Genomic DNA, 27,308 nt, shown 5'->3' with positions numbered 1-27,308 from the left:
CTCACTCTTAGATGATATGGAGCTTTTAGAAGTAATGTGCTTAGGGACCTTTGAACCAAATGACATATTTAAAATCGTGCTTCCATCAAGAGCGATTTGGAGGTTATGGGGAGTTTTACAATATGGGATAATGGGTAGTTACCTACCTTCCCATTAGTGGGATAATGGGTAGTTACCTACCTTCCCACTAATGGGATAATGGGTCGATGAAGTGGGATAATGAATCCATGTAATACGGACTATATCAATATTAACAAAATGCTAACACTAAATGCTATAACCGGTGACGAAGATCTTGAATTCAAAATTTGTCATATAGTGTGGACAGATAAATCATTTGCCAAATAAAATGCATTATTTAAGTATATTTTTTTATTTCACTTAGAAAAGCGATGTTTTTGAACTTATAGTTCATATATCAATATATAATGCAGTGAAGTACAAATGAATTATTGTGCGAAAGTGTAACTGTAAGATATAAAGTATAGCTTGTGCCTCGGATTTCACAAAAGTCGTGACATTATTAAATAGAGATATATTCTCCAGTTGTGGATGCAATGAGACTTGTTTCAGTCTGGCATTACATGAACTACTTGAATGTTTATAATGAATGATTATCATGTCTATCTAGACAAGGAAGGTTTTATGAAAATCCTTGAAGAATTTAAAAGGTATTAAAGCAATTTCATTGAGTACCCAGTGGTTCAGAGATTGTCTAACATAGAGAAAGATCCATTATGATCATGAAAATGATTAGAAAATATCATGTATTAGTGAATTGGTGCACTTACAGATTATTGATTATGCAAATGCTAGAATATTCTTTGATCTACTTAGTGAAAGTTATATAAACGAATTGTCATATTATCATTCAAGTTATGTCAAGAAGTTAACAAAGCAAGTGACTAAATACATAGAAGTTGTGTGATTTTCTTTGAGTAAAATGGATGAGCTTTATATTGAAATCATCATTCTCCGAGTTAGAAATTATTGATTATGTAGATGCATAATATTTATTTGATCCGCATCAATTTCGATCGCAGTTACATGTGGAGGCACAATATTTTGATATTCAATGAATCAAACATTAGTAACCACTTCTTCAAATCATGCAGAAATAATAATTATCTATGAAGTGAGTCGGGAGTGTGTTTGATTGGAATCAATGACCCATCATATTCAGGAATATGTGATTTTTTTTGTAAAGGGATATTCTAGCCACCGTTTAAGAAAATAATGTACAGCTCGATTGAAGGGAGGATATAATCAAAGGAGACCGGACAAATCATATTTCACCAAAATTCTTTTTCACACATGATCTTCAACAACATGGTGAAATAGACATTCAAAACATCTGTTCAAGTGATAATCTTGTAAAAAAATTCACTAAGGATTGTCAACATCAACATTTGAGAAGTTGAGATATAAGATTGGAATACGTCGTCTCCAAGTAAAGTTTTCATTAGGTGGAGAAAAATACGCGTTGTACTCTTTTCCTTAACCATGATTTTGTCTCAATTGGATTTACTTGGTAAGGTTTTTAATGAGGCAGCATTTTAAGCGCATTATGAGATGTGTGTACTCTTTTTTCTTTACTAGGCTTTTTTCCATTGGATTTTTCCTAGTAAAGTTTTAACAGGACAAATTATCTATGTACATCCAAGGGGAAGTGTGTATGAAATATTATAGTGTGGATGTCCATTATACCAAGAAGTTACTCTTACTAATTATCTTCATTACCTCCCTCCATTATGAAGATAACCTCCGCCCTTTATGTTCATTATTCTTGTAACCTTACACCTCCATAACCTTTACTACTAACCTTTTGTATGCCTCTATGTAACACGATAAATAGAGGCATAAAAGTTCATATTGTACACACTTGAATACTTGAAAAAATAAGAAAAGCTCTCATCTCTTTTATCCCTATTTCTATTGCTCTTGTCTTCTATATTTCTTGTCTTATTTAGCTGTAGTTTACGACATAAACATAATAATAAAATAATAAATTGTCTATCTCTTGATATGCTAAAGTAAACATCTAAAATGAAAAATAATTTAGAATAAATAGTTAATACTAAAACTAAAAATAATTTTTTTTTATCATTTCTCTTGATATGATAAAATAGATATACAAATGAAACTTTATTTTTATTATAATAATCAAATAAAAGTAAATTTATTAAAAGTATTCAGAGTTAAAAATATGACATGACATTTTAACAACAATAAAAAGTTTCATTTTTTTTAACATAATGAAAAAGTAATAAATTTTTATTGCATATATAAAATATGAACGGTCTAAAAGAGTTTTTTTAAAAAGAACGAAAAATGGTCAAAATTGTCCCTAAATTATACAAAATAGACTATGTATACCCTCTGTTAAAATTGGGATAAAAAATGCTCCCGCCGTTATCTCAACAGTCCAAAAATATCCTCAAGAGTTAAGTGACGGGACAAGCCACGTGCGACTAAACCCTCCACCTAAGTGTTGTCAACTAGAATTCACTATAAGAAACTAGACCTTTACTGGCGACAAAATTCGCCACAAAATCTCAGAATATCACCACTAAAGGTTTTCACTGATTTCTTGCATTAGATTATAAGAATGATTTTGTTTTATTTCTTCACTGTTTTTATAGAATCACAAATGACATCGGTCAAGGAGTAGTTTGAAGACATTGTATATTTTATTTATGTCATACACAAATGCATAAAATATACAATAATGCATTGTGTAGCAGGAGATTTGAGTCAAAAAGTAATGATGCATTCCGTAATAATATTAGATATTTTAAATATTAATAGTATATGTTATTGATTTTAGAAAATTAGGTTGTAACGAAAATTAATTACCATATTTATTTGTTGAAAAATAGGTTTTACTGGCGAATGACTATTACAACCTTAGTCGTCGCTAAAAATCACTAAAAACTTTTAGTGATGATATTTTGGGATTTTGGCGACTTTTGTCGCTGCTAAAGGTCTAGTTTCTTGTAGTGAATCCTAGTTGGCAATGCTTAGGTGGAGTGATTAGTCCCACATGGCTTGCCACGTAACTAAATATTTGGTTGTTAACTCTTCAGAGTATTTGTGGACTTTTGAGATAACGTCGGGGGCATTTTTAATTCCAAAATGTAACAAAGGGTATAAGTAATCTATTTCACATAGTTTAGGGGTAATTTTGATCCTAATATGTATGACATGTCATTCCATTAAAAAAGAGAAAGATGTTTTTATTGTGTCAACTGTCGAATATATTTTAAAGAAAATAAAAAATAGTTGCGTAATATTCTTGTCTTAAAAAAACAAAAGTGATATTCCTAATCAATTTCCCAAACATGCTAACTTGAGGGAAATTACTCTTATAACAAATGAAATTAAAGAGAGGGTTGACTCTATATTATGCTAACTTGAGGAAATTACTCTAACAAATGAAACTAAAGAGTGGGTTGACTCTATATTTTTGATAGACCTATGTAAGTCAATCTTGTCACTATCGTTCAATATTTTTCTTATTTGTTAATATTGATAAATCAAGAAAAAAAATTATTTTTTATCTATTATATACTCAATTAATTAATTTTGAAGAAAGTAAAACTTGTTGAAAAATTTAAATTTTTTAATTCATTGGCTTATGGTAAATTTACTATTTCAATCATTATTTTTTCTTAATAGGTGTGTCAATTCCAAAATCATATATATATATATAAAGAGAACTTTAGGCCCGCCTACGTGGCGCCACCACAAACCAGAATTCTCTTTTAATTTATTTATTTTCAAAATTATCCTTCCTTTTTCATGAAAAATTGTGACATTTCTGAAATGTTGTGACTTTTATGAAAAGTTGTGACTTATATATATATAAAATAGAACCTTAGGCATGCCTATGTGGCGCCACCACAAACCAGAATTCTCTTTTAATTTATTTATTTCCAAAATTATCCTTCCCTTTCCATGAAAAATTGTGACATTTATGAAAAGTTGCGATTTTAACGAAGAGTTGCGACATTTATGAAACGTTATGACTTTTATTAAAAAATGCGACTTTAATGAAAAATTGTTACTTTTATGAAAAATTGTGACGTTTATGAAAGGTTGTGACCTTTTCGAAGGATTGAAACTTTTCCAAATAGTTGTAACCTTTCTGATAAGACAAAATAAACATTTGTTCACACTATCATTTGTTGTCTATAAATAGAGGGATTTCCTCTCATTTTAAAACAACGAAAATTCTGAATCTCTTCTTCTTCTTCTTCACAATTTAATATTTTTGTATTTTGCTATTGTTGAGTGACTCACTGACACCATTGCTTATGTTAAAGATCTTGGTATGTATTTTTACCGTCATTAATTTATGTTTATGTTATTAAGGATAAATGATAATATGTAATAATTTTCATTTTCCTTTGCATTATTAATATTTGTTACTATGTAATCTTGTCTGTAAGATAACACAGTGTTTTAGTTTTAATGACCGATAAATTTTAAGTATTATTTTATAAAATTTGTGATATTATAGTAATTTTACTAGTTGACAAATAATTAAGAATAGAGAGAGTACTATTTTAGAATTTAGATAACAATTGGGTTAAAGTTTCAGGGAAGAAAAGAAGAAGTTGAATATGGTAAGAGGAAGTAGCCAATTTTGAATTATAAAATTCAAAGACCGTGTAATGGATATGTTGGTGAAAGAAATGCTAGTATATATGCATGCTAGAGGGGCAGAAGAATTCCCCTGAATAATTGGTAACAAAAAATCCTTATTTTTCTTGAAAGCGGTTTTAGGAGGGTTTTACCTGGTAGCTAGTACATACATATACGAAAAGGTGAAAAGGATATTCGACAATAGAGTATAGTTTTTGTTTGTTTTTTTTTGGATGGGGAATTGTTTGTCGGATGTTAAAGGTGGGAAGCAGGCCGTAGGAGGAGTGGGGCACCGTATGGACCCAGCAGCCGCCGGAGGTGCTGGTGGAGGGCCCAATGATGCTGTTGACTTGTTCTATACGACAAAGGGTCTTCACGCCCTTTACACGCCAATCGAGGTCTTTTTTTTGTATCAATTTGACTTCATTCTTTTAATATTATGGACATGGTGAATCCCACACGCTACTTTATTTTAGGGCAAAAAATATCAACCTCATCATTTGTGCCCACAAGAGTTTTTTTTTGGGATGGGGAATGTTGTGGTTATGAACTCCAAAGTTACATGAATTTTTCATGGTTTCCTTGCATAGTTGCATTACCAAACATGAGTAACTTTATGGCCAATTTTATCTCTTGGGAATAAAATATGAGTAACCTTGTGGCCAAATATGAGTAATTTTGTGGCCAAATATTTGCAGAGTTGCATTACCAAATTTGAGTGTTGTGGTTATGAACTCTGCATTTTAACATAAAATTCCACTGTTTATTGTACTTAATTGATTAGGAGAAGATCTGACTTGTAGTATCTGGATGTGTAGTTTAATCAATAAACCCAATATCTCTTAAGCTCTCATTTGATTTAGGTAACTATTGTTCCACGGGAGGAAAAATACATTCCTTCTCTAATCATCTCTTTCAGTAATAGTCTCAACTATAAACAATGATTCGTCCATTATTGAGTGTTGCGGAATTTGCAATTCCCTCATTCTGTTGTGGGGTTTGAATGATACACTTTTATTGATATGATGTTTAATTAACTTTTAGTTAAATTATATATTTATTTATTTATTATGTGTATAAAAAAACAGATTATGCATATTCAAATATTAAAAAATAGTCTTAATCATTCAATGTTAAAATCTAGAGTCAACGTCTTAATCATTTAGATTGAGACATCTTAATCTTAACGGGAAAAAAGGAGGCCTTAGTTTTTTGGAATTGGTTATGTGAATCTTCAATGTCCATTTCACTCCATTTTACACGTTCTATGCCAATACTTAATTGTGTTGGCTTCACTAATGCTAATGGTTTTTGACATCTTTAACTGATATACAATTAACTGTTGACCTCAATTCTTGAGCTCTCCTAGCAGTTTCTGTTTAAGGAATTTCCCATGGTATTGGTTTCTTTCTTGGTATGTACATGAGAACATTATTTTGTGCTCCAAACATAATAATGTGATTTGAATTGTCAACTGCAGTTATCATTATCAGCTTCAAAGCTACGGGACCGTGATATAGTTTCTAAGGTACCTTCTCTTCTAATGTTTATCTTCCAGTTTATTGGTGATGTCCATTTCCAAGTCATTCTCCTTGGAACTTATTCTAACTTTCGTAATATTATGGTATACTTGCTGCTCAAAATTTCTTTATAGTGACATGGAATGATTTGCTTGTTTACTTAAATTCTAATTGTTGGATCAAGCTTAGATTATTTACTTGTTGATGGGATCATAGGAGTAGATCAGTTGTAAACGTGCAAACAATCTTGTCAGTGTGGCTCACAAATAATAGGTAGAAGCAAAGGCTTGATAAGTTATTTGTGGTGATCACAAATTTGAGTTATAAGAAAAGAACAATCTCCGTATAGAACTTCGTATTACTAATCAAGCATTTGATTACCCATTTTGTTTCCCTTATAGATACCTGCATAAAATTTGAAATTATTTAAACATATTTCAATGTTGAATAGCAATACACGTATTAGCAGCAATCACATAAACAAATTATCCATTAAACTATTTGTTGTTTAATCAACCATTTCTTGCTTATTATTTCTAATAAGGTTGGTAGTATTGACCGTAAAATTATAAGAAAGTACAACAACAACAACGTAACTGTGCAATCCCACAAAGTACAAAGTGGGGGTTTGGGAGGGTGGAGTGTACGCTGACCTTCCCCCACCTCAGCGATATAAAGGTTGTTTTTGATAAGACCCTCAACTCAAGAAAAATTAGTTCAAACCAATCCAATGAAAAAACTAACGAAAGAACAAAACATCAATTTATAACAAAAACAATATATAGTAATAGACCGGAAACTACAACAAAATAATACGATAATCGAGATACAAGGAATCAACAAATAGTAATAGATTTTAAAGGACAAGAAACTACAATTGCAATACTATGATAACAATGCACAACTACCTTACTAACCTTCTATTTTAATTCATGTCATCCACGCCCTCCTATCTTAGTTCATGCCCTCGATAAGCTGAAACTGTCATGTCCTATCTAATTACCTCTCCCTAACACTACTTCAGTCTAACTCTCCTGAAAACCTTCATAGCCAACCTCCACACTGGGGCATCTGTGCATCTTCTCTTCACATGTCCGAACTATCTCAGTTTTGCTTCCCGCATCTTGTCCTCCCCAAAAGACACTCCCACCTTGTCTTCGATATCTTTATTTCTAATCTATCTCTCCTACTATGTCTGCACAAACATCCTCACTTCTGCAACCTTCATTTTCCGAAAGTGAGAGATCATGACTTGCCAATAATTCACCTTATACAACATAGTTGGTCTAACTACCACTATGTAGAACTCTCCGTTAAGTTTGGGTGACACATTCTTAACACACAAGACTCTAGATGTGAGCCTCCACTAGCTTCAAATACCCTGCATCCAAAAGGTGAGTGACATCCTTACCAATCTCCCCATTTCCTGGATAATCGACCCAATATACTTGAAGCGTCCTCTCTTTTGGATGAGCCATTTATCAAGCGTCACTTCCACATTAGCCACATACGTTACGCCACTGAACTTGCACTCTAAATATTTTTTCTTGATCTTGCTCAACTTAAACCCTTTAGACTCCATGATCTCTCTCCAAACGTCCAACTTAGCGTTAATCTCTGCCATGAGTCTCGTCCATTAGAACCATGTCATCCGCAAATAACATACAACATGGCACCTTACCTTGTATTGTCGTGTCAATCCATCCATCACCGATGCAAATAAAAATAGGCTAAGAGCTGACCCCTGGTGCAACCCCATCACAACTAGGAAGTACTTTGAGTCTCCACCCATTGTTCTTATCCATGCCTTAGCTCCATTATTCATGTCCTTGATCGCCCTAGTGTACATCATAGGTACACCTCTAGCCTCCAAGCATCTCCATAGAACGTCCCCTAGGACTTTGTCATATGCCTACTCGGGATCGATGAACATCATATGTAAGTCCATTTTCCTCTCCTTATACTGTTGCACTAGTCTCCTTACGAAATGAATGACTTCTCTAATTGAGCTCCTCAGCATGAATCCAAATTGTTTCTTGAAAATAGGCTTATCCCTCCTCACCTTCAGCTCCACTACCTTTTCCCAAGCCTTCATAGTGTGGTTTAGCTGCTTGATACCTCTATAGTTGTCGCAATTTTGAATGTCACCCTTGTTTTTGTACAATGAAATTATTATAGTCCCACCTCCTCCACTCTTTGGGCATCTTCGCCGTCCTAAAGAGGTTATTAACAACTCAGTCAACCTCTCCATACTTGGTCTACTTGCGCACTTCCAAAATTCCATCGAGATCTCATCAAGCCTAGTTGCTCTTCCCCTGCGCATACTACGAAGAACACCCATGACATCCACAGCCTATATACACCTATAATATCCAAAATTACGACGCCGCTGGAAGTGCTCTAAGTCTCCTATCACAATGTCTTTGTCCCCTTCTTCTCAAGAGTTTATGGGAGTATGACTGTCATCTTTGTCTAGTGAGTTTCTCCCCACCGGTACTTGTCGTCATCATCTTTGATGCACTTAACTTGGTCCAGTTCACGTTCCCTCTTCTACTTTGCGTTGTCTAGCAGGTACAACTTCTTATCCCTACCCTTTTCCTCTAATTCTACATACAAGCGTTCAAAAATTATCGGTTTAGCTGCCGTAACGTAAGCTATGCATTTTTTTCTCCATCTTATACCTTTCTCTATTTGACAACTTTTCCTTTTTGTCCGTACCTGTAGTTTCCACCAACTTTGCATACGCCACCTTCTTAGATTCCACTTTCCTTGGACTACTCCATTCCACCACTAGTTTCCGCAATGCCAACAAATCCACCTCTTGAGACTCCTAGCACCTCTCTAGCAACTTCACTAATGCAACTGATCGTCTTATTTCATATACTGTTTGCATCCCTACTACTCCCCCAATCCCCCATAGTCATCAACTTCTCTCCCATCTCCTGGTAACTGACCATAGTCAAAACTCCCAAATTTGATCGTTGGTCGTTGATCCAAAACCCTCCCTATCCTCTTCCTCTTGATCTCCAAATCCATCACCAATTCAACTTCTTCCCAATGAGCAAAAAGCCAATCTGAGTCTTAGCCACCGAACTAAGGAAGGTTACCAAGTACTCCTCTTTAGGAAAACTTGAATTGACAATCACCAACCCAAAAGCTTTTGCAAAATCCAAAAGTAAGACTCTTTTTCCGTCCCTAAAACCAATACCTCCCTGCACATCTTCTTATCAAATTGGAGTTGACCCAATAGGTCCATTAAAATCTCCTCAGTGTGTGGTATAACCCCCTCCCCCCACTTTGTCCAAATCCTCCCATAAGCATTTTTTATCCTCCTCGTCCAAACCAGCTTCCAGTGAGTATGCACTAATAATGTTCAAAATGATCCCTCCGATGACTATCCTAATAGCCATCATCCTGATATTGACCCTTTGGACCTCAATTACTTGCTTCCTCAATTCCCTATTAACTAAAATGCCTATGCCATTCCTTTATGTCAAGCCTATTAACAGAACTTATACCCGTCCACATCCCGTGCCTTGGTTCTTACCCATTTGGTCTCCTAACACAAGCAAGCAATACACCTAAAGACCCAAACTGGAACTGAGGAAAGAAAAAGCAAACCAATAAACGCAAATACAAAAGTTTCATTCTTAAAAGAGGAATTCTACTGTTTGCAAATTTTATTATTTATTATTTCATTTTCAGTATACACCATTTTTAATGGGTCATGTTAAATTATTCTTATATTGAGAAAATAAAAAAGATACTTATACATTTTGTTAGTATTCAATTTTTTCAAGCTAATAATTTTTTACTACATACTCCCGCCATTTTATTTTAGGTGAAACATTTCTTTTTAGGCCATTCCAAAAAGAATGACAAATTTCTAATTTTAGAAACAATTAACTTTACACTTCTCATTTTACCCTCAATGAGAACCTTTTATAAGCATACAAATGTATATCATATTTAAGGCCACAAGTTTCAAAAGTTCTATAGCCACACATGTTATGGCATGTTTTAGACCAGAAGTCTCAAAATTTTTCATTTCATTCTTAAGCTCTATGCGGATTCATACTATGTCACAAATATTAAAAACGGAGGGAGTATAATAAAACATATATTGGATTTGATGAAGTTTTAATAACAGGCCTGTTATTACTGGAAACCAATCTCTATTCAATTTAAAACCAACACATGTTTTAACTTTTGTAACAAAAAATAAAAATCAGATAACAAATACAATAATCCAGTGATTGCTAATCTTTGCATTATTATTTTGTACTGTATTGTGTGTGATGTCATACTAGCTATTTCTGTGGTGTCAATCCCTGGTTATACGTTTTAAGTTATTAGTGGAGATCTTATTTGAAAGTTGAAACTATGTGGAGATAATATGCATGCTGTAAATTGTGTTAACGAGATTGTATATTCCATTCCAAAGATGAATTATCTGTATTTACGGAGAGAAAACTGTCTAATTTTTGTCTCATATTGAACATCTGCAAGCATTTATGATGTAATTCCAAACAAAATGCTCATATTTGAAGGTTACTATATTTTGTTGTAAAAAATCATGCATTGGGATAAAATTATTGAAGTGTGAAAATGAATGAATGTACTGCGTTAGTAAGTCCACTAAATGCATAAGAGAACTAGCTATTCCTAAAATAACCGACACTCAAGGAAATTTGCCTTATCTGATTTGAAATATTTTCACCATATTATAAATATTTTACTTGGGATAAGTGGTAACATCACTAATGCCTTTCTGAACATATATTCTTGTGTAGTAGTGTTCTCATAGTTGGAAACTATGTTTAACTCATTTAAACTTTACTCTTCATTTCACACTCATACTTGTGTTGTTTGAAGTGTAAACGCAAAAGCTTGCATCAAGCCTAAAACTTTACGTCTTTTCTTATGGTCAATTTCTCTTCTGGTTTGATTATAAACAGTTCTAGTGTGAAGTTTTAACCACCAACCTTATATTAGCTGCTTCTGATTCTTTTAAAAAAATTATCATTTCCTTTGTTTTTATATCATCCTTCTTAATGTTCAAATGTTTCTTTTGCATTGCATTATCATTGATTTTGTGTCTTCCACGTAAATTCAGAGTGATCCAATGGCAGTGGTATCTATCAGAAAAAGAGATGGCACACTGGAAGAGCTTGGTCGAACAGAAGTTATAATGAATAACTTGGATCCTTTATGGATACAAAAAATTAATATCATGTACCAGTTTGAAACTGTGCAGACACTGATGTAGGCTTTTTTTTTTATTCGGACTTATTTTTTCCTTGAATTTATGGATGTCTATTATGTTTAACAAGCTACTGACACACTTTACCGACTTATATTTTTTATTTTCAGTTTCCATGTCTATGATGTAGACACAAAATATCATAACATACCAGTTAAGGTATGCTTACTTTCTGCAAGTGGACAATTTTTTACAGTTTCCAGAACCTTGTTTGTCCATATGAGGGATAGAAAAATGTACTTCAGAGCAGGTAGTATACATTAAAGAAGTGGCTTAGCTTTATTTGGGTATCACTTTCCGCCTTTCCCCTCTTTCTTTGTGAGGGGATTGGAGTGAATAGAAGGAGTTGGGAATGGGTTGAATATATGCCCTTAACCTCCATAATAATATGAATTGGGGGTCGTTTGGTTGCTGGTTAGAGAAGAGTTATTCGTGTATCAAAACTTGCATAATTTTATACATTTTTTGGTTACAAAAATGAGAAGCATAAATACCCACATAAAATCTAGCATAAGTTATACAACGTTTGGTTGTTTTTTTGTCTTTCCACAAAAAAAAATTAATCCCTGCATAACTAGTATCCACATTACTAATGCCTGAATGTGCAAGGGCGGGGGGTGGGGCTGAATTGTCTTCTTTTTAAATTCTAATCCAGTAGTCGACTATATGAAACAAACCTGCAGAAATTAGTAAGTTCTGAAACTGAAAATGCGAAGTCGAATTTACGTATGATGTTTTTAAACTGGTTGGGATCCAGAGTGGGTCTTAGTACCCATTAAAAATATAATTCATGGAACTGCTAATGTTTAATAATATTTTCTTTTCCCTTGACCATATTTATATATTTTATGCGTGATATGTTTTATTTATCAACAAACAAGTTTCTGTTTTTCATTGATATATCTGTCAAGGATTATGGCTAAATCCTAATTTTTTTTGCACTGCAGGATCTTAAATTGAAGGACCAAGATTTCCTTGGTGAAGGCAGCTGTGTTCTTTCAGAGGTATGTTGATTGCATTTACTTGGGTAACTCAAATTCTATAATATCCCTGGACATCTCTTATCCTTTATTCTGCTGCTTCTTGGTGATGTTGACTCATGATCTTAGTGGAATAGGTGTATCTTAAGTTTTTGTATTTTGACTATCAAAGGATATTAGCGAACTGTTAGATCAAAGATCTTGTGTTCATATTTCTTTTTAGAAGCGTATGATATCATCCGTCATATTTTTCGGTTTATGTTTTTATGTTTTGCCTATCATCATCATAGTTGTATCATGGTGAATCAGCTTTCTTAGCTAGCGATCTTGATTACAAGGATCTATGCTTTAAAGGATATTTTCTTAGAAGCACTATATAGGGTCACAGATGCAGCAATGTAAGCTGTTGTATTTAAAAGTTGCCAAGTCGTCCAAATCTGCACAGGACTCCTACACAACCTATTGTGTTTGTTGAGGGGGAACATTTCTGTATATTAAATTTCCTTGCAGGTTTTACTTGCAGCGTCCTGTATATGAGACGTGCTTATTGTTTAACTATCCACAAGCAATTTTTTTCTTAATTGGATTGCCAAGTAGTTACTTCACCTCAGATTCACTAACACTACTGCAATTTCATATATTTGTTTGCATCATAATGATGGAGATTGTACACACTTTCTTACCTTTTTATCTTATGGCAGATGGTAACCAAGCGCAACCGAAGTTTAACACTGGATCTGCACAACAGGAATGACCATGGCCTGAAAAACTTGGGGAAACTTACTGTTCTTGCAGAAGAAACAGTCACTTCAAGAACTGCTGTAGAGATGACATTGCGATGTACCAACCTGGAAAACAAGGATTTATTCTCGAAAAGTGTATGTATAACACTAACTGTACTTTCTTATGGAGCTTCTTGGTGTTTTCAGTCTCACTTGTTACTTGTGTTATATTTGTTCTTTCAGGATCCTTTCTTGAGAATATCTAGGATTGTTGAAACTGGAGGTTCTGTTCCAATTTGCAAGACAGAAGTCGTAGATAATAACTTGAACCCCATATGGAGGCCTGTCTGTCTAACTATGCAACAATTTGTGAATAAGGTAGTTTCTTCTTTAAGGGAAGGTGAATTGCTTTCTGGTTGATATTATCTGCTAGAACACTCTTATCACACTTTGATCATTGATTACTGTGAGAAATATAGGAAAAGAATATTATTGAATTGTTGTTCTAATAATTACATAGAGAACCCTATTTATAGACACTATATAATACAATTCCTTACCAAATAGGAGACTATAAACTATTCCTAGTTTGTGTAGGATTGTGTTTTCCTATTCTATTCTAACACTCCCCCTCAAGCTGGTGCATACAAATTATATGTACCTAGCTTGTTACAAATGTAATTAATACGAGGACCGGTAAGAGACTTGGTGAAGATATCTGCAAGTTGATCATTTGACTTCACAAATTTGGTAACAATATCTCCTGAGAGTATTTTTTCTCTTACAAAGTGACAATCAATCTCAATGTGCTTAGTCCTCTCATGAAACACTGGATTTGATGCGATATGAAGGGCCGCTTGATTATCACACACAAGTTCCATATGACCGGTTTCTCCAAGCAACTGTTTGATCCAAACTAGCTCACAAGTTGCTACAGCCATTGCTCGATATTCTGCTTCTGCACTGGATCGAGCAACCACACTTTGTTTCTTACTCTTCCATGAAACCAAATTACCTCCAACTAAGACACAATATCCGGATGTAGAACGTCTATCAAAGGGTGATCCTGCCCAATCAGCGTCTGTATATCCGGTGATATGCTCATGGCCTTGATCCTCGAAGAGTAGTCCTTTACCAGGAGCTGACTTTATATATCGCAGAATACGAACAACTGCATCCCAATGACTATCACAAGGAGAAGTCATAAACTGACTTACAACACTCACAGGAAAAGAGATGTCCGATCTAGTCACAGTGAGGTAATTCAACTTTCCAACCAACCGTCTATACCTTTCAGGATTACTAAGTTGCTCCCCCTGTCCTGGAAGGAGTTTAACATTCGGATCCATAGGAGTGTCAATGGGTTTACATCCCATCATTCCTGTCTCCTCAAGAATGTCTAAAGCATACTTGCGTTGAGAAATAACAATACCTGATCTAGACTGAGCAACCTCAATACCAAGAAAATACTTCAATCTGCCAAGGTCTTTAGTTTGGAAATGCTGAAAGAGATACTGCTTCAAATTAGCGATACCAACTTGATCATTGCCGGTGATAACGATATCATCAACGTAAACAACCAAATAAATACACAGATTTGGTGCTGAATGCCGATAAAACACAGAGTGATCAGCGCCACTACGAGTCATGCCAAACTTCTGAATTACTGTGCTGAACTTTCCAAACCAAGCTCGAGGAGATTGTTTTAGACCATATAGTGACCGACGCAATCGACATACAAGGCTTCTAGGGGGAAAAAGCAACAAAACCAGGTGGTTGCTCCATATAGACTTCTTCCTCAAGATCACCATGCAGAAAAGCATTCTTAATGTCCAACTGATGAAGAGGCCAATGACGAACGGCCGCCATAGATAGAAAAAGACGGACTGATGCTATTTTGGCCACAGGAGCGAAAGTGTCACTATAATCTAGCCCAAATATCTGAGTATACCCTTTAGCAACAAGGCGAGCCTTAAGCCGATCGACTTGACCATCTGGACCAATTTTGACCGCATAAACCCAACGACAACCAACAGTAGACTTACCTGTAGGAAGGGAAACAAGCTCCCAAGTACCACTCGAATGTAAAGCAGACATCTCATCAATCATAGCCTGCCTCCATCCAGAATGGGAAAGTGCTTCTCCTGTAGTCTTAGGGATGGAAATAGAGGACAAAGATGATACAAAGGCATAATGGGGTGAAGATAAACGATGATAACTCAAGAAAGTATAATGGGGATTAGTATTTCGAGTAGATCGTATACCTTTTTGAAGTGCAATCGATTGGCTAGCAGGGGGCAAGGCCACAGTAGGAGCAGGGTCCGGCGCATGACATGAATCATTTGAGACTATTGCTGGACGAGGACGTCGATGATAAGTTAGGAGTGGTGGCACTATAACTGGAGATGGAGAAGATACCGTAGGTCCCTCAAAAGTCGGTACAGGTAAGACCTGAGGTATGGGTAAGACCTCAGAGATATCAAGATGATCAGAAGATGTGTAGTAAGGTTGAGATTCAAAGAATGTTACATCGGCAGACATAAAATATCGGCGGAGATCATGTGAATAGCAACGATACCCTTTTTGAACTCGAGAGTAACCAAGAAAGACACATTTAAAAGCACGAGGGGCTAATTTATCTTTTCCTGGGGCTAAGTTATGAACAAAGCATGTGCTCCCAAATACACGAGGAGGGATAGAATAGAGATGTGACTGTGGATATAGTATGGAATGTGGAACCTGATTCGAAATAGAAGATGAGGGCATTCTATTAATTAAATAGCAAGATGAAAGGACTGCATCACCCCAAAAACGCAACGGAACATGGGATTCAATGAGGAGAGTGCGAGCAGTCTCAATGAGATGCCTATTCTTTCTTTCCGCTACACCATTTTGTTGAGGAGTGTATGGACAAGATGTTTGGTGAATAATTCCTTGGTGAGACATAAACTCCTGAAACTGGGATGATAAGTATTCTAAGGCATTATCACTACGAAAAGTACGAATAGAAACACCAAACTGATTTTTTATTTCAGCAAAGAAACTTTTGAATATAGAAAATAACTCAGAACGATCTTTCATTAAGAAAACCCAAGTACATCTCGAATAATCATCAATGAAACTAACAAAATAACGAAATCCTAAGGTGGAACTGACTCTACTAGGACCCCAAACATCAGAATGAACTAATGAAAAAATAGACTCTGAACGACCCTCAGTACCACGTGAAAATGTGGCACGAGTGTGTTTCCCAAGTTGACACGACTCACAATCTAATTTGGACAAACTAGATAAACTAGGCACCATCTGTTGCAGTTTAGATAGACTCGGATGTCCCAAACGTTTGTGAATGAGGTCCGGAGGATCTGTAACAGAGCATGCTGTGAAGGAATTTGAAGAGGTAAGATAGTAAAGGCCTTGTGATTCATGTCCTGTGCCAATCGTCTGTCCCGTACTGCGGTCCTGCATGAGAAAAAAATCATCAAAAAAGGTTATGCCACAATGTAGGGCACGTGTCAAACGACTAACAGATGCTAGATTAAAGGGGGAACCAGGGACATAAAGAACAGAGTCTAGAGTGACAGAAGATAAGGGTGTGGCTTTTCCAACCCCTTTTGGTTTTGTTTGTATCCCATTGGCCAAAGTAATAGCAGGAAGAGATTGTGAATAAACAATATCTGACAGAAGTGATTTGTTACCAGAAACATGATCAGAAGCGCCCGAGTCCATGACCCATGATCCATGAGTATTAGACTGTGAAACACAAGCAAAAGAATTACCCGCAACAACATCATGTTGAACAACCGAAGCTACTTGTGGAGACTTTTGCTTACTTGCTCGATATTGAAGGAACTCATCATATTCTGATTGAGCAATATGAGCATTATGGGATAGTCGATCAAGCGGAGCAACAAATGCTTCTTGTGAAGATGTATGCTTACTTGCACGATTACGAAGGAACTCATTATATTCCTTTAGAGTAGCAGGATCATAACTGGGTGGTGGACCATGCAAATTATGACATATGTCACGAGTGTGGCCAGACTTATGACAATAACTACACTTGGATCGAGGTTTTCCAAGACGACCTCCTCCTCGTCGATTCTCCATAGATTGATATACTCGTTTTTCTATAGTTTGAGATGCGAGAGCAGAGGAATCAAAGGTCGGTGATGAAACTACTTTGTGGCTGGGAGGTGCAGCAATACGAAGTAGACGAGAGAATAATTCATCAACTGTAGGAATTGTAGGACTAGCTAAAATCTGATCACGCACTGAATCATGGTCAGTAGAGAGTCCAGCAAGTGTAAGAACTAGAAACAACGTCTGTCTGTGTTCTTGTTGTTTGTCCACATTTTTAGTGATTGGCATCAACGTGTCAAATTCCTCCATGACTGATTGTACCTGACCCAAGTAAGTAGACATATCGGATTCTTGTTTCTTTAAGCTAGTCATTCTAGATATCACATCATAGAATCGAGATATATCATTAGTATATAAAGCACGAGCCTTTTCCCAAACTGAATAACATGTTTGGGATGAGCGAAACAAGGGCATCAACTTGGAATCGATAGATCGCCATAGGAGACTACATAATTGAGCATCAACCTTCTCCCATTGTGCTTTGACGTTATTATCCGTCTCACTAGCCTTTGCCTTTTCATCTACCACACAAGTATTGTTGGTTAAGTGATCATGAACGCCTTGCCCCTTGCACCATAACTCAACCGAGGAAGCCCAAACTAAATAGTTTGAGCTTCCCATTAATGGTTCTGAAGTGATCATAGCACTTGAACTACCTATATTCTTGGAGCCAAAAATATCAATCCCTAAAGACATATTATGAATTTAGAGAGAGGAAAAAAAATAAAAAAAAAATAAGGCTGGTCCTGGTCAGAATCTGGAAAAAAAAGGGTGCAGTCGCCGGAAATAGGTCTGACTGCCCGAAACTGGTCGGAATAAGAAAATAAATATACAGTCTGCCTCGGAATGGAGAGGCGACCGCAATGGAAAAAAAAATTGGTCGAAAAACTGGCCGGAACAGGTCTCACGCGCCGGCGCGTGGATTTGTCAACTCGCCGGAGAAATTCTTCCGGCGGCGCGTGACGGCGCGTGTAGCACTGGTTTCCGGCGGGGATGATTGGGGTTTGCTCGCCGGGAAGTTCCTCAACTAGTGGTGGTGTTAGTTTTTTTGAAAAACAGTGACGGAAAATTTTAAATACCTGGACAGCCACTAGGTTACCGGGAAAAAAAAAAAAAAACTGTGTGATTTTTTTTCTCTCACAATTGCTCTGATACCATGTGAGAAATATAGGAAAAGAATATTATTGAATTGTTGTTCTAATAATTACATAGAGAACCCTATTTATAGACACTATATAATACAATTCCTTACCAAATAGGAGACTATAAACTATTCCTAGTTTGTGTAGGATTGTGTTTTCCTATTCTATTCTAACAATTACTTTGATTGCTTTTAACATTACATGTGCCGGGTGCAATATTATTCTAACTGACGGTTCTTTCAGTTGGCTTTTGTATTGTTTTTATCTGATCTTCAGTGTTTTTTAAGGAAAGAAAATGACCAAAATAGAACATTTAGTGCATTAATAGGCTTATTAATTTTTATTATGGTTTTCTTGCAACTAAAAGTTTCCCATAGTTACATTGCCATTTATTTTTAGTTTTGGATCTTAGTGGGTCTTTCTGTTTCTTGCAGGATAATCCATTAGTTATAGAGTGCTTTGACTTTAACAACAGTGGCAATCATGTCCTCATCGGGTATCTGTTTAGGATATAAACTATTATTATCATTATAGCTCTTTTTTTTTTTGGTTTCAGTTATCATACCTCTTTTTGCTCAGGAAATTACAAAAAACAGTGGCAGACCTTGAAATTTTGCACAAGAGCAGAGTTGGTGCAAATTTCACTTCACCACCTTCTGGTTTTCGGGGTAATGAAAAGGTAAACTTTCATCAATAGTTGATGGTTCTTTTTTTTTTTTTGGGTGTGGGGTTGATTGCTATCGTTATATGATAATTGCACCTGTTTGATTTCTTTCAGGTCCTGAAAGGTCAACTTTTTGTTGAAGGATATGCTGAGAAGCAGCTCTATAGTTTTCTTGACTACATCTCTAATGGATTTGAGCTTAGCTTTATGGTTGCTGTGGATTTTACTGGTGAAAGCACTATAAAATATTTTCATGTTATTTTAATTGGCCTGGTTTAAGACTATTTTACTGATGCATTTGAACATCCAATCCCTAGCTTCTAATGGAGATCCTCGCAGTCCTGATTCCTTGCACTATATTGATCCTTCTGGCCGTTTGAATGCTTACCAGAGGGTAAGGGGATACCACCTTCTTCTTTACTGACTACATGTTCTTTACATTCCAATATTCATTGCCTTATTACAGGACAACTGAATCTTATTTATATGCCAGCGAAAAGAGAAGTCGAAATTGAAGAATTTTCTGAGCTATGGGTCATTAAAAAAAAGAATATTGTGACTTATGATTTTTGTAATCTACTGTGTTCTCTTGATTTCCTTGCACTTTATGATGTTTTAGGCTCTAATAACTAATTTGTCCAATTGTTATACCCAAAAAACAATGTAATCTTAGTGATTGAGCTTTGTCGGTTTGGAATCTGAAATTATACACATTTAAGTTTGATATATACCTTGAACTTTCTGATCTGTTACAAATCCTAGGTTCTGGTTCTAGCTATGCAAACAACAATAACTACTCTTCAATCTTAAACAAGTTAGGTTCGGCTAGATGAATCCCAACTTCTTCATTTAAGCTCATTTCATATGCTAACTATCAGAAGTTTAAATGTCATGCTCAGAAGTCTGCATGCTAGAAAAGTTTTGCTGATAGTTGGTCATTGTATTTGTTACAGGCTATTATGGAGGTTGGAGATGTCATACAATTCTATGATTCTGATAAGCGCTTTCCTGCTTGGGGATTTGGTGCCAGGGCATATAGTGGAACAGTATCTCACTGTTTTAACTTAGCTGGAAGCCCAGGTGCTGTTGAGGTATTTGTTAATCAGCTCTGCTACTTAGAGATGTCTGTTGTGAGTTATTTTAGATGTTAGATTTCTCCAATTCTTTTTGTCTGTCACTTGGGCATCAAAAGACTTGTTCAAAAATATTTTACATTTTAGAAAATTAAAAAGCCATTAATTGTTTGTTCAATTCCATCCTTACTACAAATTTAAGAAGGCACATTGTCATTAATCACCCTTAAGGAAGAGGTAAGGATAATCTAGTCAAATACTCATTATAGTTAATGTTATCAAATGGATTTCTTAATTGGTGTGTGCCAAAACCTTAGATGACGGATACAAGGGGCAGAGAGAGTAGCTTGTGTGTTGGTTTTTTAAAAGATGGCGCAACAGAAGGGGTTGTAAGTATTGATTGAAATATCTCTCAATAATTTTACTAAGCATATAAGAGCTTTAAATAGCCAACTTAAAACACAAAATCTGCATCATTTTAAATTCAAAAATCCAAAAATATCTTTAACTAAAACAACCTTGTACAAATTTATAATTCAAATCATCCTAAAAATTGCAACTAATTGTGTTAAAAAGAAAATTACTGAAAGCAATTTTCAACATTGTGGCTCTATTTTTTGCTCAACTAGCATTGTTGAAGTTTGCCATGATATTAGAGACATGACTAAGAGCTTGTTTGGCATTGCTATTGGGAGATCAAGTGTTTGGCAAATTCTCAAAACTACTTTTAAATGGAACAGAAGCAGTTTTTTTGCTGTAGGGAAGAAGCTAAAAAAAAAATTCTTCTTAAAAAAAGCAGAAGCAGAACATTATTTTCTTGAAGACTAAAATATCCCTCCCATATATACATATTTACCAATACATCCCTTATTACTTAATTAACATATCTCATAAATTTGGTTAAATTTCATACAAGAATTTTATTTTTTATTTTATATAATAATTTTTTTATTTTATTTTATGTTTATATATTATGGAAAAGGGCCTAAAATACCCTCAAAGTATTGAAAATGCTACACAACTACCCCTCATCCACCTATTGGCTCTCAAATACCCTCCCCATCCACCTTTGGGTCCAATTTTAGCCACTTCATTAACGGAGCACCATTTAAAATAATTAAATAATGTTTTTAATTACGTGGCGCTCAACCATTGATTGCAATTTAATTATTTAATATAATTTTAAACCCACCATTAACCACCCATTTTTAACTAAACTCCCCCCAATACTTATTAAACCCGCCCGCCCCAATACATAAAGAACCCAACTAATAAAAAAGAACCCTAAAACCTTTGTTCCCAAATTTACACTACATTTCTCATGATCCTCAATCCAACTTGAAATTGGCCTTTTCCTAAAAGTCACATATATTTTACATGTAAATTTTCATTCTCATTTATAGAAACTAGGATATTGGAACCTAGAGTACAAGATGATGCAATAATCAACCCTTCTTCCATGTTCCCCTTTTGCACATCTGTTCATACCCAAGGACTTTTGGGACCTCATGGTTAAGCTCTAGAAGATGTAATTGATACTTACTAGATCAATTGTGTTGTCTTTTTCTGCAGTTAAATTGTCCCTTATAAAAAAAAAACAAGGAAAAATGCATAAGTACCCCCCAACCTATGCCCGAAATCCCTGAGACACACCTAACCTTTACTAAGGTCCTATTATCCCCCCAAACTTATTTTTTAATTAATTTCCTACCCCTTTTTGGCCTACGTGGCACTATCCTTGAAGAAATTGTCAACACGCGCTGGGCCCACAAGATAGTGCCACGTAGGCCGAAAAGGGGTAGAAAATTATATATAAAATAAGTTTGGGGGGATAATAGGACCTTAGTAAAGGTTACGTGTGTCTCAGGGATTTTGAGCATAGGCTGGGGGTACTTATGCATTTTCCCAAAAAACAATTCCATAGTCTGAATTTGCTATAGCTAACTGTCCCACAGTTGGATGGACATGCATGTTAGCCACATTATGTAACACTGCACCACTTGTGAAATGCCGTGAGATAATTAAAATTGAATTCTTATGTTAGTTATTTATTTTTCCTCTCTTTATGTTGTTTTCCATTTTTTCTTGTTCGGCAGCCATGGGAGTAAAACAAAGGCATTTATGCAACCTGTACTCTTGGTGTTCAAACACGAGAATAGATCATTACTCCTCTTGTCCATAATATGTATCACTTTTCACTTCTCAATAGTCAATTTAACTAAACTTCAAAGCTATATTGATTAGATTAAATCAATATTTTATAATTAAATTTAAATATCCCAAAACAATATGAAAATTTGGGAATGAAGGTTTTAGGGTTCTTTTTTATTAGTTGGGTTCTTTTTGTATTGGGGCGGGCGGGTTTAATAACTATTGGGGTGGGTTTAGTTAAAAATGGGTGGGTAATGGGTGGATTTAAAATTATATTAAATAATTAAATTGCAACCAATGGTTGAGCGCCACGTAATTAAAAGGATTATTTAATTATTTTAAATGATGCTCCGTTAATGAAGTGGCTAAAATTGTACCCAAAGGTGGGTGGGGATGGTATTTGTGAGCCAATAGGTGGATGGGGAGGGTATTTGGGAGCCAATAGGTGGATGAGGGGTAGTTGTGTACCATTTTCAATACTTCGAGGGTATTCTAGGCTCTTTTCCGTATATATTATTATTATTATTTTATATTTTATATATTATATTATTTTGCATTTTATTTTACAGAATCAGAAATAAATGTAACAACAACATTTTGTATGATTAAAAATATGAAGAACTTTATTTATTTTTGTGGTGAATTTTTCATATATTGTGGTTTAATTTCTGCAATGGTTTTTAAATTTATTTTTCTTGATATTTTAAATTTTATTTAAGTCATCATGTTAATATTATATTAATATTTAATTATCTATTTATGTATAATATTGATTGAAAATTTGAATATGTATATTTTAATCAAATAATTTCTAACAGATATTTAAAATAGTTTCTCACTATAATTTATTTTTTTTTATGACGAGGGAAACCCGCAGCCGCTACCCTTTGGGTGTGCACAGGGTAAAACCCCCGGTCCTATGCAATAGCTCGCAAACCACATAGGAGAGGTAACTCACACTAGGCAAACCTGGTGCGACGAGCTCGACCCAGAAGGCAAAACCCCTTGCTTTCGCTGGCAAGGGGTTTCGAACTTGAGACCTCTAACATGGAAGTCCCAAGCTCAAACCACTGGGTCACCCCGAAGGGTGTTTCTCACTATAAAATAATCTTAATATTAAAAGTACATTGATACTTGCCCTTTTTCGTCTGTTTAAAAAAAGATTAGCCAAATAGAATTTGCTTATCAAAAGCACTTTTCAAGTGATTTTTTTTTCATAAGCACTTTTTTTTAAAAACCATTTTAAAAAAGTGCTTCTACAAATAAGTTGTTTTAGCAATGATGCCAAACAGGCTCTAACACTCTTACAATTGTTGTAGCACTGAAGATATTTAGGGATGACTTAGAAAACTGTCATGAGGTTCTTATAATAGTAGTATTTAGTTATGTGGTTCCGTTATGGCCTTCCCAATTGATACCTTTAGACCTCAACTCAGTTTTCCATGGCAGTGCAATGCCTTCGATAATTTGCATTTTCTTCCCCTTCATTTTGATGAATAGTTTCCTTTTTGTGATTTTTTCACAGGTGGAAGGTGTCGCAGGCATTATGTCTGCTTATGCTAGTGCTTTGCAGAATTTTACTCTTTCTGGACCCACATTATTCGGGCATGTAGTTAACAAGGCTGCAGAAATTGCTGTCGAGTCCCTCAAATACAACCAGCGCAAATATTTTGTCCTCCTCATTATAACGGTTAGTAATGGATGAAAGCAGGATTAGTTTTAGATGTCAGATTTCTGTAAATTTATCTGGTGATCTTAATCATTTACTACTTGTAGGATGGTGTCATTACCGATATGTTAGAAACTAAAGATGCTCTGGTGAGGGCATCAGACCTGCCACTTTCAGTTCTTATTGTAGGAGTTGGCAATGCAGATTTTACACAGATGGAGGTACAATCTCACTACAGTACTCAATCCTCTAATTAGACTGCAGGATGTCCACCTGTTATCTAGACTAAAGTTGTAGTGATATCGTTAACAAACCACATTAAATATTTCCTTACAGATCCTTGATGCTGATAATGGACATCGATTAGAGAGTTCCACAGGAAGGGTAGCTACACGAGACATTGTTCAATTTGTTCCAATGCGAGAAGTACATAGTAAGTCAAATACCCTATGTTCTCATAACACAACCTCGTCCTTTATTTTGCTTTTGAGGCAAAGTTAGCATTACACAAGTAGTTGGGAAATTGACTTCTGATGTGTAAAATATCAAATAATTGTTGTGTCAGTTGGTTTGGTTAGGTATTTCCATGATTTTATCTAGGGCATGCTAAGAATTTTCCATTTTGGACGTATTTCTCCTCTTAACATGATTCAACATATAAAGCATGTTCAATTGTTTAAAAATTTCTTTGATTTTTGTTTCCTTGCATAATTTGTATGTTAGAATGAATCAATTCCCTTTTATGATTGTTCATAAGCTTGATTCTAAATATGATGTTTACTCTATTTTGCAGGCGGGCAAATTTCTGTTGTTCAAGCTCTTCTAGAGGAGCTACCTGGGCAGTTTCTTACATACATGCGTTGTAGGGATATTAGACCTCATAACATTTCTTCTCCCCAAACATCTGCTCCAGGACATTCCTATGTGGTTTGAGTAGGAAGAAGAGCTTCAGAAACCATCAAAATCTTAAAATGATTGCAGTAGAAAAAGAGTGTCTGCTTGGAAGAATGAAGTCTGACTTTATCTTGCTTCAGAACTAGTGTTGCACATTCCATTTATACTGGTGACTGCAAATACATATCATTGTGATAATAGCGAATTTAGCTCTTAGGGATCGGTTGATGATTGATTTACTTTTGTATACGCCTATTGTGAACACATTCAAGTACTCAATCAGTGAAAGGGTTTGGGATGAATTTCTGATCCGAGCTATGACTATAAGCTTTCAATAGCCACACTAACCACTCAACTAGTATATTATGGCTTGCAAATTCATACCAGTAAATGATTAAAACCTCGTGATAAGTGGATGGCCTGTATGTTTGTGTAAAATACTTGGCCATAAATTTTTGAAATTAATTTTTCCATGCCAATCTTTTCAAGTTCAATTGCGAGTTGCGACTATGTAAGTTGAAAACAATACGCTGCAGTATGTGCAGGTAGGAACAATTTAAAACACTGCAGACTGGATTCCTCCCATATAACCATTGTTGATGCCTATTTCCTCCATTAAAAATAGAGAAAACTGTTAATCCCACCTACGTTATAAATGGATGCTCTACTTGATCCATTTCAAATCTAACCGGTGGTCTTCAATCCTTGTTACGGACTAAGTCGTAAAAAATCCCAATCCAGGTCAAAGGATTTTCAACACAAAAACACTTGTTTTGCTTGTCTAGCTATTATAGTTCCTGGCCTAGTCTCTTTGCTTACACTATGTAAGAACTATATATACTAAGGTTAAACAAGATCTTAGGCTTCTAATCCCTAGTTTATAATTTAACGCTTTTACCCAAAAACAAATGGAGTTTTTACGATAACTTGGTTGTTTTGCTGTTATATTTGTGGTCTCATTCTGTGGGGATGCATTTTATTCCCCTCAAGGACAATGATAAAAGGGATATACGGTAAAAGAAGATGCGTTACGGAGACTAGAAAATTTCTTTGTATTCTCATACTTGTTTTTTACATGGGTAAAGGGTCAAATATGTCCCTAAACTATTCGAAAAGGTCTAGATATATCGTCCGTTTAAAGTTTGGCTCACTTGTGCCCTCGCCGTCCAACTTTTCGTCTAGATATTATGGGCATTAGTTGGCCTGCTTGACATATCCAGCTCATTTTCCATTTCTTTAAATGCCATAAGGAATTGTCATGTTATTATGACTTTACCACGCAATTATATGGAAATGGATCAATTATGCCCCTAAAAAATTCGAACCCATAAACACCTAATCCGACCCATAAATCAACCCCCCTTTTAAATAAACTACCCGACCCGTTTTCAACAATTTTGTTTTAATTTTTATTTTTTTCGGTAAATCCCGAAAATGAGCAATTGATTAATAAAAAATAGGAAAAATATGAAAAAAAAATATAAAATTAACGCCAAAAATTCACAAATAAATATTGTAACCTTAAATTCAACAATTTCAACAATTTTTTTTCGGTAAATCCCAAAAATGAGTAATTGATTAATAAAAATTATGAAAAAAAATATAAAATTAATGCCAAAAACTCACAAATAAATATAGTAACCTTAAATTCAAAAATTTCAACAATTTTTTTTAATTTTTATTTTTTTCGGCAAATCCCGAAAATGAGTAATTTATTAATAAAAAATAGGAAAATATGAAAAAAAATATACAACTTACGTCAAAAATTCACAAATAAATAGAGTAACCTTAAATTCAACATTTTTTTTTAATTTTTTTTTCCGGTAAATCCCGAAAATGAGTAATTGATTAATAAAAATAGGAAAAATATGAAAAAAATATAAAATTACATATTTTTCCAATTTTTTATTAATAAATTACTCATTTTGGGGATTTGCCGCAAAAAATAAAAATTAAAAAGAAATTGTTGAAATTTTTGAATTTAAGGTTACTATATTTATTTGTGATTTTTTGGCGTTAATTTTATATTTTTTTTCATATTTTTTATTAATCAATTACTCATTTTCGGGATTTACCAAAAAAAAAGTTGAAATTATTGAATTTAAGGTGACAATATTTATTTGTAAATTTTTGGCGTTATATTTTTTTCATATTTTTTCTATTTTTTATTAATCAATTACTCATTTTCGGGATTTACCGAAAAAGATAAAAACTTAAACAAAATTATTGAAAATGGGTCGGGTAGTTTATTTAAAGGGGGGGTGGTTGATTTATGGGTCGTATTAGGTGTTTATGGGTTCGTTCGAATTTTTTAGGGGCATAATTGATCCCTTTCCATTTTCATATAAATGTCATGTGGTATTGTCAAAATGATATGACAATTCCATGTGTCATTTAAAGAAATGGAAAATGAGCTGGATATGTCCAGCAGACCAATTAA

The 27,308-nt window shown here is 34.7% G+C and overlaps 1 protein-coding gene across 1 annotated transcript; it reads left to right on the top strand.

Annotated features, from left to right (window-relative positions):
• The first annotated feature begins 4,875 nt into the window (after positions 1–4,875).
• On the top strand, positions 4,876–24,907 carry LOC125807199 (protein BONZAI 3). Its single transcript, XM_049486926.1, has 16 exons — positions 4,876–5,045; positions 6,128–6,175; positions 11,284–11,432; positions 11,541–11,589; positions 12,378–12,434; positions 13,112–13,288; positions 13,376–13,510; positions 18,852–18,913; positions 18,997–19,096; positions 19,196–19,310; positions 19,399–19,475; positions 20,035–20,172; positions 23,831–23,995; positions 24,082–24,195; positions 24,311–24,407; positions 24,768–24,907. Exons 1-16 carry the CDS (start codon positions 4,881–4,883, stop codon positions 24,905–24,907), a joined length of 1,788 nt encoding a protein of 595 aa, XP_049342883.1. The 5' UTR covers positions 4,876–4,880.
• Positions 24,908–27,308: the final 2,401 nt, after the last annotated feature.

This window comes from Solanum verrucosum, unplaced genomic scaffold, assembly GCF_900185275.1.
Source record: "Solanum verrucosum unplaced genomic scaffold, falcon-dt-bn FXZP01000250.1, whole genome shotgun sequence".
NCBI classification, from domain to species: domain Eukaryota; kingdom Viridiplantae; phylum Streptophyta; class Magnoliopsida; order Solanales; family Solanaceae; genus Solanum; species Solanum verrucosum.
This window is presented reverse-complemented; position numbering and strand designations above follow the sequence as displayed.

What these genes read in the sequence shown, in the direction of transcription:
- LOC125807199 (XM_049486926.1), top strand. Translation starts at nt 4,881, where the DNA reads ATGGGGAATTGTTTGTCGGATGTTAAAGGTGGGAAGCAGGCCGTAGGA. An exon ending in CCCTTTACACGCCAATCGAG is followed by an intron (nt 5,046 to 6,127) that starts GTCTTTTTTTTG and finishes TGTCAACTGCAG; the next exon opens with TTATCATTATCAGCTTCAAA. An exon ending in AGGATTTATTCTCGAAAAGT is followed by an intron (nt 13,289 to 13,375) that starts GTATGTATAACA and finishes TTGTTCTTTCAG; the next exon opens with GATCCTTTCTTGAGAATATC.